The 16,088-nt window shown below is 42.1% G+C and overlaps 1 protein-coding gene across 8 annotated transcripts in view; it reads right to left on the bottom strand.

The window, feature by feature from the left end:
* The window catches only part of armc2 (armadillo repeat containing 2), a 204,365-nt gene that overhangs the window by 3,641 nt on the left and 184,636 nt on the right, over nt 1-16,088 (bottom strand). For 6 of the 8 annotated variants that reach the window (XM_041188576.1, XM_041188579.1, XM_041188577.1 and 3 more), the window contains 2 exons: nt 15,042-15,174; nt 8,629-8,789 (listed from right to left, as the gene is read on the bottom strand). The exons of 1 other annotated variant lie outside the window; for it this stretch is intronic. In XM_041188576.1, coding sequence (XP_041044510.1) covers nt 8,629-8,789; nt 15,042-15,174 — 294 coding nt within the window. The remainder of the gene's footprint in view (nt 1-8,628; nt 8,790-15,041; nt 15,175-16,088) is intronic. One more of the 8 variants, XM_041188581.1, reaches the window with a different exon arrangement.

Genomic DNA, 16,088 nt, shown 5'->3' on the forward strand with positions numbered 1-16,088 from the left:
CGACTAGGCTTTTTCTGTCTAACATTTCATAGAATCACAGAATTTTAACAGCACAGAAGAAGGCCATTCGGCCCATTGTGTCTGCACCTGCTCTCTAAATGAGCATTATGACCTAGTGCCATTGCCCTGCCTTTTCCCCTGTACCTCTGCACATTGCTTCTATTCAAATAATCATCGAATGCCCTCTTGAATGCCTCGATTGGGTCTGCCTCCACCACATTTCCAGGCAGTGCATTCCAGACTCAAACCACTCATTGTGTGAAAAAGTTTTTTCTCACGTCACATTTGCTTCTTTTGCAAATCACTTTAAATCTGTGTCCTCTCGTTCTTGACCCTTTTACGAGCAGGAACAGCTTCTCCCTATCTACTCGGTCCAGCCCCCTCATAATTTTGAACATCATTATCAAATCGCCTCTTAGCTGCCCTCTCTTCAAGAAGTCCCAACCTCTCCAATCTATCTTCGTAACTGATGTTTCTCATCCCTGGACCATTCTTGTAAACCTCTTCTGCACTCTCTCCAATGTGTTCACATCCTTCCTATAATGTGGCACCCAGAATTGTACACAATACTCCAGCTGAGGTCTAACAAGTATCTTATATAAATTCAGCATAACCTCCTTGCTCTTGTATTCTATGCCCTTACTCATAAAGCCCAGGATACTATATGCTTTATTAACTGCTCTTTCCACCTGCCCTGCCACCTTCAATGATCTATGCACATATACACCCAGGTCTTTCTGCTCTAATACCCCCTTCAAAATGTCACCCCTTATATTGTCTGTCCAATGTTCTTCCTACCAAAATGCATCACCTCACACTTCTCTGCATTGAACTTCATCTACCACCTATCTGCCCGCTCCACCAATTTGTCTATGTCCTTTTGAAGTTCTACACTGTCCTCCTCCTCACAGTTTACAACACTCCCAAGCTTTGTATCATCCGCAAACTTTAAAATTGTTCCCTGCAAACCAAGATCTAGATCATTAATATATATCAGGGAAAAGCAAGGGTCCCAATACCGACCCCTGAGGAACTCCACTACAAACATTCCTCCAGCCTGAAAAATATCCATTGACCATTACTCTCTGCTTCCTATTTTTCAGCCAATTTTGTATCCACGTTGCTATTGTTCCTATTATTCCATGGGCGATAACTTTTCTCAAGTCTGTTGTGTGGTACTGTATCAAATGCCTTTAGAAAGTCCATGTACACCACATCAACAGCATTACCCTCATTGACCTTTTTTGTTACCTCTTCAAAAACTCCAGTAAATTAGCTAAATATGATTTTCCTTTTAGAAATCCATTCTGGCCTCTATATCAACCCATATTTTTCCATGTGATTACTAATTCTATCCTGAATAATTGTTTCTAGAACCTTGCTCACCACTGACATTAAACTGACTGGTTTGTAATTGCTGGGCTTATCTTTACAACCTTTTTTGAACAAGTGCGTGATATTTGCAATTCTCCAGTCCTCTGGCACCTCCCCTGAGTCTAGGGAAGGCTGAAAAATTATAGCCAGTGGCCCTGCAATTTCTACTCTCACTTCCTTCAAAATCCTTAGATGCATCTTATCCGGTCCCGGTACCTTGTCAACTTTAAGTACCGACAATCTATTCAACACTTCCTCCTTATCAATTTTGAACCTTTTTAATGACAGAGTTTCCTTGTCTGTCACCATGGCCTGGGTAGTATCTACTTGGTAAAAACGGATGCAAAGTATTCATTTAGTACCTCAGCCATGGCCCCTTCACCTATGTGTAAATTCCCTTTTAGATCCCTATTCGGCCCCACTCCTCCTTTTACCACCCTTTTACTATTTATATGCCTCATTACACATTACCAGATCAAAAATAGCCTGATCCCTGGTTGGATCCACAACATATTGTTCTAGGAAACAGTTCCGAATACAGTCTATGAATTCTTGCTCATAGCTACTTCTGCCAATTTGATTTTCCCAATCTACATGAAGATTAAAATCACCCATGATTAATATACTGCCTTTTTTACAAGCCCTCACTATCTCCTGACTTATTCTCTGTCCTACAGCATAGCTACTGTTAGGGGGCCTATAGACTACTCTCATTAGTGTCTTCTTCCCCTTGTTAATTCTTACCTCCACCCATATGGATTCCACATCTTCCGATCCAAGATCATTTCTTGTTTTTGTACTTATTCCATCTTGTATTAACAACGCTACCCCACCACCCTTTCCTGTCCTTTTGAAAAGTCACATACCCCTGAATATTTAGTTCCCAGCTTTGATCTTGTAACCATGTCTCCATAATGGCTATAAGATCATACCCATTAACCTCTATTTCTACTGTTAATTCATTTATTTTATTCTGAATACTATGTGCATTTAAGAGCCATTAATTTTGCCTTTTTACTATTTTTTCCCCTTTTGACCCTATTTCCTGCTGTTTTTTTCATGTTTGCTCACTCTGTCACAGTCTGGCTATCATTACCTAAGTAGCTGCCCTGCAATACCACCATATCCTTTTGCTTTGTAAGCCTACTTATCCCCTCTCCAGAACCCTCCCTCCTCTATTTAGTTTAAAGCCCTCCCTAGTTATTCGATTCGCCAGGACACTGGTCCCAGCATGGTTCAAGTGAAGCCCATCCTGCCAGAACAGCTCCCTTCTACCCCAGTACTGATGCCCAGTGCCCCATGAACTGAAACCTATTTCTTCCACATCAATCTTTGAGCCACACATTTAACTCCTTGACTTTATTTACCCTATGCCAATTTGCCCGTGGTTCAGGTAGTAATCCTGAGATTATTACCTTGGAGGTTCTGCTTTTTAATTTAGTTCCTAACAGTTCAAATTCTTTCAGCAGAACCTCCTTTCTAGTCCAATCAACGTTGTTGGTACCAATGTGGACGATGATAACTGGATCCCTCCCTTCCCACTCCAAGTTCCTCTCTAGCCCTGAGGAGATGTCATTAACCCTGGCACCAGGCAGGCAGCACAGCCATTGGGACTCACGCTCATGGCTGCAAAGAACAGTATTTATCCCCATAATTATACTGTCCCCTCACTACTATGTTCCTATTTCCTCCCCCCACTTGAATGGCTCCCTGTACCACAGTGCCATGGTCAGTTTGTTCATTCCCCCTGCAGTCCCTGCTCTCATCCACACAGCTTACAAGAACCTCATAACTGTTGGATAATTGCAGGAGCTGAGGCTCCTTGGACGTTACCCCCTGGGTCCCCATACCTGCATCACCTGCAGTCATGCCGTAGTTCATGACTCGCAACAAAGATATATCCCAGTGAGGAAGAAGGATTGTAGGAAAGGGATAAACAAACTGTAGCTAATCAAGGAAATTAAAGATAGAATCAAAGTGAAAGAAAAATATACAATGTGGCAAAGATTAGTGGTAAGCCAGAGGATTGGGAAGTTTTCAAAACCAACAGAAGATGACAAAAAAAGAGAGAAAATAAACTTTGAGGGTAAACTAGCAAGTCATATAAAAACGGACAGTAAAAGCTTCTTTAAATATATAAAAAGGAAGAGAGAAGCCAAAGTCAATATAGACCCCTGAGAATGAGGTGAGGAAATAATAATGGGGAACCAGGAAATGGCAGAAGAGTTGAATAAATACTTTGCATCAGTCTTCACGGTAGAAGACACTAATAGCATTCCAAAAATACTAAATAATCATGGGGCAAAAGTCAGGAAGGAAATAAATACAATAACTATCACTAGAGAAAAAGTACTAGGGAAACTAATGGGGTTAAAGGCCGATAAGTCACCTGGACCTGATGGGTTGCATCTTAGGATATTAAAGGAAATAGCTGCAGAGATAGTGGATGCACTGGTAGTAATCTTCCAAGAATCCTTGTATTCTGGAAAAGTCCCAGAGGACTGGATAACTGCCAAATTTATTAGAATTCTTTGAAGAGGTAACAAGCAGGGTAGATAAAGGGGAACCAGTAGATGTAATATATTTGGATTTCCAAAAGGAGTTCAATAAGGTACCACACATAAGGCTACTTAATAAGACAAGAGCCCATGTTTGGGGGTAGTATATTAGCATGGATAGAGGATTGGCTGAAAAATAGAACACAGAAAGTTGGGATATGGGGGGCATTTTCAGGATGGCAACCTGTAACTAGTGGAGTACCACAGGGGTCAGTGCTGGGGCCACAATTATTTACAATATATATTAATGACTTGGATGAGAGAAATGAATGTACTATCGCCAAGTTTGCAGATGACACAAAAATAGGTGGGAAGGAAAGTGGTGAGGATGACACAAAGAGTCTACAGAGGGATATAGACAGGTTAAGTGAGTGGGCAAAAACATGGCAGATGGATTATAATGTGGGAAAATGTGAGATTATGCACTTTGGCAGGAAGAATAGAGGAGCTGAATATTACTTAAATGGAGAAAGACTGAAGAAAGCTGCAGCACAGAGGGATTTGGGGGTCCTCATGCATGAATCCCAAAAAGCTAGCATACAAGTTCAACAGGTAATAGGTAAGGCAAATGGAGTGTCGGCCTTTATTTCAAAGGGAATGGAGTATAAAAATAGGAAAGTCTTGCTAAAGCTATACAAGGCACTAGTTAGACCACACCTAGAATACAGTGAACAGTTTTGGTCTCCTTATCTAAGGAAAGATATACTGGCATTGGAGGCAGTCCAGAGAAGGTTCACTAGGTTGATAATGGGGCTGGAGGGATTTTCTTATGAGATGAGGTTGATTAGATTGGGCCTGTACTCTTTGGAGTTTAGAAGAATGAAAGGCGGCCTTATTGAAACATAAGATTTTTAGGGGGCGTGACAGTGTAGATGCTGAGAGATTGTTTCCCCTTGTGGGAGAGTCTAGGACTAGAGGGCATAATCTCAGAGTAAGGGGGTGCCCATTTATAACAGAGATGAGGAGGAATTTCTTCTCTCAAGACGGTAGTCAATCTGTGGAATTCTTAACCGCAGAGGGCTATAGAGGCTGGGTCATTAGGTATATTCAAGGCTGAGATAAACTGATTTTTAATCAGTAAAGGAATCAAGGGTTATGGGGAAAAGGCAGGAAAGTGGAGTATAGGATTATCAGATCAGCCATGATCTCATTGAATGGCAGAGCAGACTTTATGGGCCGAATGGCCTTGTTCTGCTCCTATGTCTTATGGAATAATTAGACATGAATGGGATAATATATAAAAAATTAATTGATACAATTTTTTTCATTATGTAAGACGAACGCTGAAAATCTCTTACCACTGCTGTGTGTACATAATTTTACAAGTGCAGATGTAGTCTAACCATCTACAAATTGGCTATGTGAAGAGAATTGAGAGAGTCATTTTTAATTATGGAACCTAAGCCATGTAAGGATGGAAAAATTAGATTGGGAAGGGAATCTTGACAAAAGAAAATGAACTTTGATCTTCTCTGTCAATTAAGGGTGAGCATAGACATGGTTAGAAAAATAATGTGACCTGATAACTCTGCAGTAGGGAGAGCAGCAGAGCTCTTAAAGAAGCTGCATACACAGTGGAATTTCAGGGCCCAAAAGAGTCTTTTACCTCATGCACCTTTCCCTGCTCTACCTGAAAATTCCTTAATTATACTTTCATTAAGTGGTTCATTTTAAATTGCAACAAATGTCAACTGAACATTTAGAGAATGCATCAATCAGCAAGTAGCAAGTGTAAAAGAAAACTACCAGATCAGGAAATTCTAAAACTATAAATCAAAAACACGGAGTCAGCAAAAAGCGACAACAGTAAAGGAAGAGAAACAACAAATGTGCAAATTTTACGTTTTTATATGTAGGGGTTTTGAATACAAGAGTAAAAAAGCAATGATGCAGGTATAAAAAGCATTTGTTAGGCTACATTTAGAGTACAATGGGAACATGAAAAAAAACTATTTTCTGGTTGACGAGTCAGTTATGAGGAATCTTCAATTTAAAATTAATCACTAAGAGTAAGGAGAGATGTTAGGGAAATATTTTTACAGAGATCTGCTCCCTTGACTCTATTCCTACTAAACTACTGACCGTCTAAATTTCTTTCCAGGCGTTGATATTGTTAATGGCTTTCTGTCTTCAGATACTGTCCTCGTCCCCTTCAAATCTGCCTGTCATCATCCCTCTCCTCCAAAAACTAACCCTTGACACCTTTGTCCTTGTAAACTACCACTCCATCTCCAATCTCCCTTTACTCTCCAAAGTCCTTAAAAGATCCTAAATCTGTGCCCATTTGCAGGGTTATGGGAAAAAGGCAATGAGATGGGACTAGCTCTTGCATACAGTCAGCATAGATATGATGGGTCAAAAGGCCTCCTTCTGTACTGTAACCATTCCATGATTTCTACTATCTTTTCCATAACTCTTAAAAACATAAGAAATAGGAGCTCGAGCAGGCCATTTAACCCTTCAAACCTGTTCCAAAATTCAAAAAGGTTATCATAGCTGATCATCTACCTCAACTCCACCTTCCCGAACTATCCCATATCCTTTAATTTCTTCAATAGCCAAAAGTCCATCGACCTCCCATCTTGAATATACAATACAACTGACTACCCACAGCTCTCTGGGGTTGCAAATTCTAAAGATTCACAACCCTTGAGTGAAGAAATTTCTTCTGAATTCCATATTTGAATCCTTTCAGTCAAGTTTCTGTCCCTGCCAAAGTACCGAATCGACTTTCATCATCACGTCACAAATGACATTTTATGTGACTGACAAAGGTAAACCGTCCTTCTTGATCTTTTTGCAGCCTTTGACATAGTTGATCACGACATTCTCCTACAATGCATCTCCACCCTTGTCCAGCTGGGTGGGACTGCACCCACTTGATTCAATTCTTATCTATCCAGTCATAACCACAATGGCTTCTCATCCCACTTCCAGTTCATTTTCTCTGGTCCACTCCTATTTCTCATCTACGTGCTGCCCTTTGGCAACTTCATCCAAAAAAATGGCGTCAGTTTCCACTTATATGCTGATAACATCCAAGTTTTAGCTCACCATCACCTCTTTCCTCCCTTTCAATGTTTCTAACTTGCCAGTCTTCTTGCCCAACACCCAGTGCTACTTCTTCAGTTCTCTGTCCAAAGGCAGGTCTGACCAACAGCACCATGACCTCAGCACAAGTAGGACAAGGATGCAGGTCCTGAATCCATCCCAGCCTGGATGGAGATTGAACCCTGAGTATTGGCACCAATCTGATCCACACTGGCCATCCAGCCAACTATGCGCCCCCGTCCTCAGAGTCTGAGTGTCTGTGGCAACATGCACTTTTCCATGCATGTTGTATTTCAGAGATATGAACAGTGACGTTAGAGGCTCCAATTTTCTTTCCACCACATTGGCTGACCAGGAAATACCCCTGCTCTTACCGCCAGCCATTGGCATATGTTCAGCCTGTCTGGCCGCATTACGAAGGCATCTTCCCTGGAGTGGGACTTGAACGTGGAGCTTCTGGCTCAGAGGCAGGGGCACTACCCACTGTGCCACAAGGCCTCTATCCAGTGCTAAATGAGCAGAAATTTCCCCCAACTAAATACTAGGAAGCCTGAACCATTGTCTTCAGTCACCACCACAAACTCTGTTGCCTCTTCTGCCACTGGCTCCTCCTCTCTTCCTGGCAACTGTCTATGGTTGAACCAGGCTGTTCTTATCCTTGGTGTCATATTTGGCTTCAAGCTTCTGGCCACATATTCCACCATTACTATTTCCACTTCTGTAACATTTCCTGATTTGGCCCATTTCAGCTGATCAGCTGCTGAACCCCTCACCCATACTTCTGTTATCTCTAGACTTGATTATTCAGAAATACTCCTGGCTGGCCCCCCAAGTTCAACACACTTAAAATTAAGGTCAACTTAATGTCCACTGCCCAAGTCCAAACTCACACCATGTACTGTTCATCCATTATTCCTGTGTTTGCTGACCCCTGACATCTCAATTTTAAAATTCTCATCCTTTCCAAATACCTCCATGGTCTCACCCCTTCCTAGCTCGGTAATGTTCTCCAGCCCTACAACCTTTCAAGATATCAGAGCTTCTCCAATTCTGGCCTCTTGAGCATTCCTGAATTTAATTGCTCCACCATTGTGCCTGCTGAGGCCCCAAGTTCTAGAATTCCCTCCCTTCCTTAACCTCTTCCCATCTCTACTGTTCCTCCTTTAAGGCACTCTTTAAAACCATCTCTTTGACCACAGTTTTGGTCATCTGCCCCAATATCTCCTTAAGTGCCCTGTGTCAAATTTTGTTTGATAATGCTCTTGTGAAGCATCTTGGGACATTTTATTATGTTAAACATGCTAAATAAGCATGTATAGGGTAATGGTGTGTCTTTTTAACAGGCTATATCAGAACCTGAAAGTAGGCCACAAACTCCCCAGGGTGACTTACTTCACTGACCAGCTGACAAAGAACAGACTGCTGCAATACACGGTGCAATCTGCAGCCAATAGTTAATTCTGTCATTATTCATTTTGGGCTTTTAAAAGAAAGTAGTAGAATGCAGAACTCAGGTCATCTAGTCAACGCCCAGAAAGGGGATACCAAGAGAGGCCAACTTTGTTGTAACACTGAGGTGATTGGATATTTGGGAGGTAACATTCAAGAAAAACTATCACAGGCAAAGAGGATTTTTTGTTCATACCTAAATATGCAGGAAGGAGTTCCAGCAGTTCACTAGTCTCTTTCTCTCCAAAGCACAACACAGCATTGGTTATTTTTTCACTATAGTTCCAAAGTGTTTTGCAGACCAGGCTGGCCAATTGCCAGTCTGTGGGCCCAAAGTCTCTCAAGCAGTCAATTAACCTAGAATCAACAAAATACAGCACATTCAAACAAAGATGATATCCTTTTCAATCATCAGTTATGTTACTCTTGACATTTGTAAACAGATGGTGGTCCAAAATCTGTGGCCCTTTTGGTACATCCCCATTAAAGCCCTGGCAGGAGTATGCTGAAGGGTTTGAAATTACGCCCCATCCTGAGTTAATGTTGTGATTTCCACAGGACCTCATTAGGGGTACAGCATCTTTCTAATCCTTAAAAAGCTTATTTGTACAGGAGTGGGAAAGCCCCTAGGCCCCCAATTCTGGGGGACCCTGTGTTTCTGGAACTGGAGAGGGACCCAGCATTTCACCAGGGATGGTACATCAGGCCCGGGAAGGGCACGTGTGGACCCTACTTGGGCGTCTAGGCTGGAATTTCAAAGTCCTGAAACACATGCAAGTATTTTTTATTAATTAAATGCTTATTGAGGTGGTGGTGAGGGGGAGGGATGGGAACAGTTGCAGGGAACAATGTAAAATCTAGGGAGGAGGCGACCATGCCTTTACCAAGTCCCCACCTTCCAATCTTCCACCCTACCCAAAACTGCAACTCTGTGGCTCCCAACAGATGAGCACCCCAGTTGCACCTATTGGTGGGAGGCAAGTTAAGGGTCATCCTGACCCTGCAAATTTTAGTAGAATCAGCTGAGATAGCCCCAGTAACTTCACGAAAACAAAAGTGGTGAAAATAAACATGCCTTATTTATAAAATGATCAGGGCCATGAAATTCCACTGGGGTTCTGTAACTTCGGCAGGAGACCAGCACAACCTTTTGGGAAACAGCTGTCTTCACTGTTCACGCGTCTCTGGGGAGGGTTCTGCCAGCCTCCCACCAGCACACCTGGAGAACTCCTGCAGAAATTCAGGGTCTGTATTTTTAAAATTAAGCTATAAAATAAATGGGGTTGATTTTCCCAATCATTGGCATGGTTTTGCTGTTTCTCAGAGGCTTCTGTGGATCTTCCACTGAAGTAATGGTTGCAGACGGTGGAGTTCTCCATGGAGATTCAACCCCAATGTTTCAACTTAGCTTACAGGTAAGACACAGCTAAGTAGTTCATTTATATTCACCCTTCAATTTAACTAAACCAAACCAAGTTGAGCAATCAACTACAAATGCTTCAGAATCACAGAAAGTTTACAGTGGAGAAGGAGGTCAATCAGCCTATCAAGTCTACACTGGCTCTCTGAAAGAGCATTCTACTGAGTCCCACTCCCCTGCCTTATTCCCATAATCTTGCACATTCTTTCTTTTCAGATAGCCATCCAAATCCCTTTTGAATACCTCAATTTAACCTGCCTCCACCACCCTCTCAAGAAGTTTCTTCCAGGCACCAACTACCCTCAGGGTGAAAAAATTTCTCACTTCACTTTTACTCCTTTTGCCAATTATTTTCAATCTCTACCCTCTAGCTCTTGATGCTGAGTGCGAACAGTTTCTCACTATTCATCCTGTCCATACCCCACAGGATCTTGAATACCTCTAGCAAGTCTCCTCTCAGCCTTCTTTTCTCCAAGGAAAACAGTCCCAAACTCTCCAATCTATCCTCAAAGCTACAGTTCTTTATGCCTGGCATCATTCTTGTGAATCTCCTCTATACTCCCTCCAATGCCTTCACATCCTTCCTTGGTTATGGCACCCAGAACTGGGTGCAGTACTCCAGATGAGGCCTAACTAGTGTCTTTATACAGGTTCAACATGACCTCCTCACTCTTGTACTCAATGCCCCTATTAATAAAGCCTAAGATACTATATGCTTTATTAACTGCTCTCTCAACATACCCTGCCATCTTCAATGACTTACGTACATATACACTGAGGTCCCTTTGTTCCTGCACCTCCTTTAGAGTTTCTCCCTTTGTTTTATAATGTCTCACCATATTCTTCTGCCAAAATGAATCACCTCACACTTCTCTGCATTGAATTTCATCTGCCACTTGTCGGTCCAATCTACCAACATGTCCAGCATTTTCTGCTCCTGTTGGCAGCGGTTGTGTTTGGCAGTGTGAGCAGACAATATGTTGAGAAGGCCAAAAATTGGTTTCATGTTGTCATAAAACCAATTTGCAATTGTCCACTCCACCCGTCAATGGTGGGCCGCATTTCCCGCTGCTGCATGTCGAGAACCTAATTTCGATACTTTAGCATCTCATTATAAGCCCTGCTCGCCAGAATCAAACCCCATGCTGGATCATCCAGGCATGTTGATGTGTTTCAGAACTGTACATAAGTGACCAGAGCAGGGGTCGAGGACACCACGGTGGGTCTCCAAAAAGTATTCAAAGGATCACTGAACTTGGCTTTCGGGGCCATGTCTTCAGTGAAGCAGTCCTGGACTGTAAGCATTGAGAATTGTGTGTGCAGCTGCAGTTTAAATATCCAGAGTGAGGAAGCAACATGGTAACAGCGTGGCGGGTAAATCAGAGGCCACTCGCCAGCAAGACGGCATGTTTCCCGTGACTGCATAATTTATGAGGCAGAAAGCGGACAAAATGGCGGGAAAATCTGCCCTTGCAGGAGGTGGGTAAAACATCATTTTTCACCCCCCTACTGCACTTAGTGCAATTCTGGGACAATTCCACCTTATGTCCTTTTGAAGTTCAAGACTATCTTTGTCACAGGTGACAACATTGCCAATCTTCATATCATCTCCAAATTTTGAAACCTTACCCTGAACACCAGTCAAGGTCATTAATATATATTAGGAAGAGCAAGAGTCCGAACACTGACCCCTGGGGAACTCCAGTACAAACCTCCCTCCAATATGAAAAAACAACCATCCATCACTACACTGTTTCCTGTCACTCAGCCAATTTCTTATCCAAGTGCCTACTTTCCTTTTATTTCATAAGCCAGAATTTTGCTCACAAGTCTGTTGTGTGGCACTGTATCAAATGCCTTTTGAAGATCCATATGCACCACATCAACAGCATTGCCCTGATCAACCTTTTTCGTTCCATCCTCAATATACTCCAGCAAGTTAGTTAAATATGATTTTCCCTTTCATGAATACTTCCTGGCCTTCCTTAATTATCCTGCACTTGTCTAAGTGACTATTGATTTTGTCCAGAACTATAGTTTTCAGAATTTTCCCTACTACTGAAGTCAAACTGACTGGTCTGTAGTTGCCAGCTTTATCCTTGCACCCCTTTTTGAACAAGGGTGTAACATTTGCAATTCTCCAGTCCTCTGGCACCTCCCCTATGTCTAAGGAAAACTTGAAGATTATCACTAGTGCCTCTGCTATTTCCACTCTCACTTCTCTCAGTGCCCTTGGATGCATCTCATCTGGTCCTGGTACCTTATCTATTGTAAGTAAAGATAGCCTTTCTAACAACTCTTCCTTCTCATTTATAAATTATTCTAGTGTTCAAGTTATCACCTCTCTCATCTTGGCCTGGGTAGCATTTCTTCCTTTGTAAAGGCAGATGCAAAGTGCTTGTTTAATATCTTTGCTATTTCTCCTGTGTCCACACGCAAGTCCCCTTTCTTTTATCCCTAATCGGCCCTACTCTTTCTTTTACCACCCTTTTATTATTTATATGCTTAAAGTAGACCTTGGGATTCCCTTTTATGTTAGCAGCCAGTCTTTTTTCATGTTCTCTCCTTGCTTTTCTTATTAGTTTTTTCACGTTCTCTCTGGTCCTTCTGTATTCAGCCTGATTCTCTATTGTATTTTCTACCTGACATCTGTTGAATGCACACTTCTTCCTTTTTATCTTCACCTCTAACTCTCTCTCATCATCCAGGGCACTCTGGATTTATTCGTCCTACCTTTCCCCTTCAAGGGAATATACCTTGACCTTGCCTGCAGTACTTTTTCTTTGAAGGTGGCCCACTGTTCAGCCACCATCTTCTTTGCCAACATTTGATTCCAACTCATTTAACTCAGGTGCATTTTCATCCCATCAAAGTTGGCTTTCCCCCAGTTAATTATCTCTCCTCTGGATTGTTCCTTGTCCTTTTCCATGGCCAACCTATATCTTATGGTACAATGGGCATTGTCCTCTGAATGCTCTCCCACTGATATTTGATCCACTTGGGCCAATTCATTCTCCAGAATCAGGTCCAACAGTGCCTGACCTCCTGTCGGACCAGAAATATACTGCTGCTGAAAATGATCTTGAACACCTTCCAGGAACTCTCACCCCTCTTGTCTCTTTGCACTATTCCTATCACAGTCTATATTTGGATAATTGAAGTCCTCCATTATAATTACTCTATAATTCTTGCACCTCTATGTAATTTCTTTGCTAATTTGCTTCTCTACATCCCTTCCACAAGTTGGTGGTCCATATACTGCACCAATCAATGTTATTACACCTTTTTCATTCATTACTTGTAGCCAGAGAGATTTTGTCCTTTACCCCTCTAGAACATCCTTTCTCTCCAGTACTGTAATGCCATTTTTAATCAATATTGCCACTTCCCCACTTTTCTTCCTTGCCTCTCTCTCCTAAACACCTTGTACCCAGGAATATTTAACGCCCAGTCCTGCCCTTCTTTGACCGAGGTCTCTGTTATAGCAATAATGTCATGGTTCCATTTGTCTACCTGTGCCAGTGCCTGTGCTTGTAGTTCAACAGCCTCATTAAACACACTCGGTGCATTCAGATACATGCACATTAACCCTGATTTAGACTTTTTTACTTTCCCCCTTATTCTGACCCCATCTAATGACTTACTATTGCCTATTCTAAATCTATCAAACTCTCCAAGTATTCTATTTACTTTGATACTACTCTCTGATGTATCCTCCTTATCAGTTAATACTTGTTTACTTCCCACTGCCAGTTTTTCTCCTCTCCACTCTGAATTTCCCCTTAGGTTCCCATCCCCCTAGCAATCTAGTATAAACCTTCCCCAACATCACTAGCAAATCTCCCTGCGAGGACATTAATCCCAGTCCTGTTAAGGTGTATCCCATCCTCCTTGTACAGGTCCCAACTGCCCCAGAAATCTAAAACTCTCCCTCCTACTCCATTTATCCAGCTATGTGTTGAACTGCTCAATCTTCCTATTCTTACGCTCACTCGTACATGGCACTGGGAGTAATCCTAAGATTACTGCTCCTGAGGTTCTGCTTTTCAATTCCCTTCAGAAGTTCCTAAAATCTGCTTTCAGGACCTCATCCCTTTTCCTACCTGTGTCAGTGGTCCCACTTTGGGCCACAACTTCTGGCTGTTCAACCTCCCCCAGAAGAATGTCCTGCGGCTGCTCAGTGACATCCTTGACCCTGGCACCAGGGACACAACATACCATCCTGGGACCACTTCTATTGCCACAGAAACACCTGTCTGCTCCCCTAATTATGGAATCCCTTACCACTGTAGCACTTCCACTCTTCCTCCTCCCATTCTGTGCAGCTAAGATATCCATGGTGCCACAAACTTGGCTCTTGCTAGAGTTCTTTGAGGAACCATCTCGCTCACCAGTATCCAAAATGAAAAACAGTTAGAGAGCGAGATAACCTCAGGGGATTCCTGCACTACCTGTCTGTTTCTCTTAGGTACTCTGGTGGTCACCCATTCCATCTCTGCCTGTGTACTTCTTAGCTGCGGTGTGACTACCTCTCTAAACATGCTATTCCACATAATCCTCAGCCTTGCGGATGCATCACAGTGACTCCAATTGCCGCTTGAGTTCTGCAACCTGGAGCTCAAGTTTCTGCAGCTGGTGGCACTTCCTACTTCATCGAGGGCACTTTGTGCCTGCAAAACTTCCCACTGCCTGCAGGATGCACATTTCAGATGACTGAGCTGCACTGACAAGCCTTAAAATTTATATAAAGTGTTTACTACAGTGTGGTATAATGTAATATCTCACCGGTCACTCAATAAATGTCTCCTCTGTGCTGAATCCGGAAAGGCTTATACCTACCAACCAATCAACTTACGGGACTCCTATGATGTCACTTTTAGATTTTATCTGTAAACTCTTGGCTCTCTTTCTCCGCTGCTTTATGGGGTCCTATGACATTCATCAGCTCCTTCCCCTGTAGCTAAGAAAGAACCAGCTACTGGAGGCTGAGGACAGGTAGAAAAGAAAGAAGCACTTCTTCCCCTCTTCACTGAACACCCTCACTCACCAAACTCCAACTTAAGCACTCTAACGCACCCAAAGTAGCACTCCAGTGCAGACCTATTTCTCCTTATAAGCCAGGTGTTAAAAATACCTGCAAGAAAAGAGGCACTTATTGGAATATTGGTTAATTGGAGTTTTATACTTACTTTTTTATCCCTCCATCCTGTTTCAGTGTGGATCGTTTGCTTTTATCAACTGTAAGGTTTATAAGTACTCCACAAGCAGCGAAACATACATCTTGGTGCTTGGCATCCAACAACGTGATCATAAATTTATCCACTGATTTACAGGAAAGGAAAATAATAATTTTAGTAAAAGTATTTCTTCTTTTTGTGGTAGTTATCGATGTCAGGCAGTTAAGAAAACTCCCCTGAAGCCAAAAATAGAAAAAAGGAAAGAACTTGCAGTCCTATAACTATTTATGTTCTCTAAGTATATACTTATATCAGTATTTCATAATGTTTTCAGCACAGCCATACTCAATGAATCACTTTTCATAGAATAATAGAACCATAGCATAGTATAGTACAGAAGGAGGAGTCTGTGCTAGCTCTTTTGAAGAGCAATCCAGTTGGTCTATTCCATATTTCATTCACCATATTCCTTTGATATTTTTCTCTTTCAAGTTTTTTGTTTATTCTTGTGGGGGATATGTGGGGCCATGAGGTTACAGATTGTGGTTGAGTGAGTACAATTCTGCTGCTGATGGACCACAGTGCCTCGTGGATGTCCGGTTTTGAGTTCTCGATTTGTTTGAAATCTATCCCATTTAGCACGGTGGGAATGCTAATTGTTTGGCAGAACATGGTCAACTGGCTGAATGGCCTATTCCCGTTCCTATGTTCCCCTTCAATAGTTATTCCGTAATTAAACATTATTGAATTAGAAATAGTGAACTCATTAACTGCCATACATTGGGTGCACATTCACCATACAGACTGCAGAGGTTGAAGAATGTGGCCCACTTTCACCTTCTCAAGGGTAATTGGAGATAGGCAATAAATGCTGGCCTTGCCAGTGATGCCCAAATCCCATGAATGAATAATAAAGGTACAAGGACAGACTCCACAGTATATGCTGCTTCAGGCTAAACTGAAAACTTTTTTGATGCAATTCAGCAATATAAAGAGAACAATGTTATTACAAAATAATGCCTATACAAATCAGCAGCCACAATGATCTTGGTTGGGATT

Source organism: Carcharodon carcharias, chromosome 5, assembly GCF_017639515.1.
Source record: "Carcharodon carcharias isolate sCarCar2 chromosome 5, sCarCar2.pri, whole genome shotgun sequence".
Taxonomy (NCBI): domain Eukaryota; kingdom Metazoa; phylum Chordata; class Chondrichthyes; order Lamniformes; family Lamnidae; genus Carcharodon; species Carcharodon carcharias.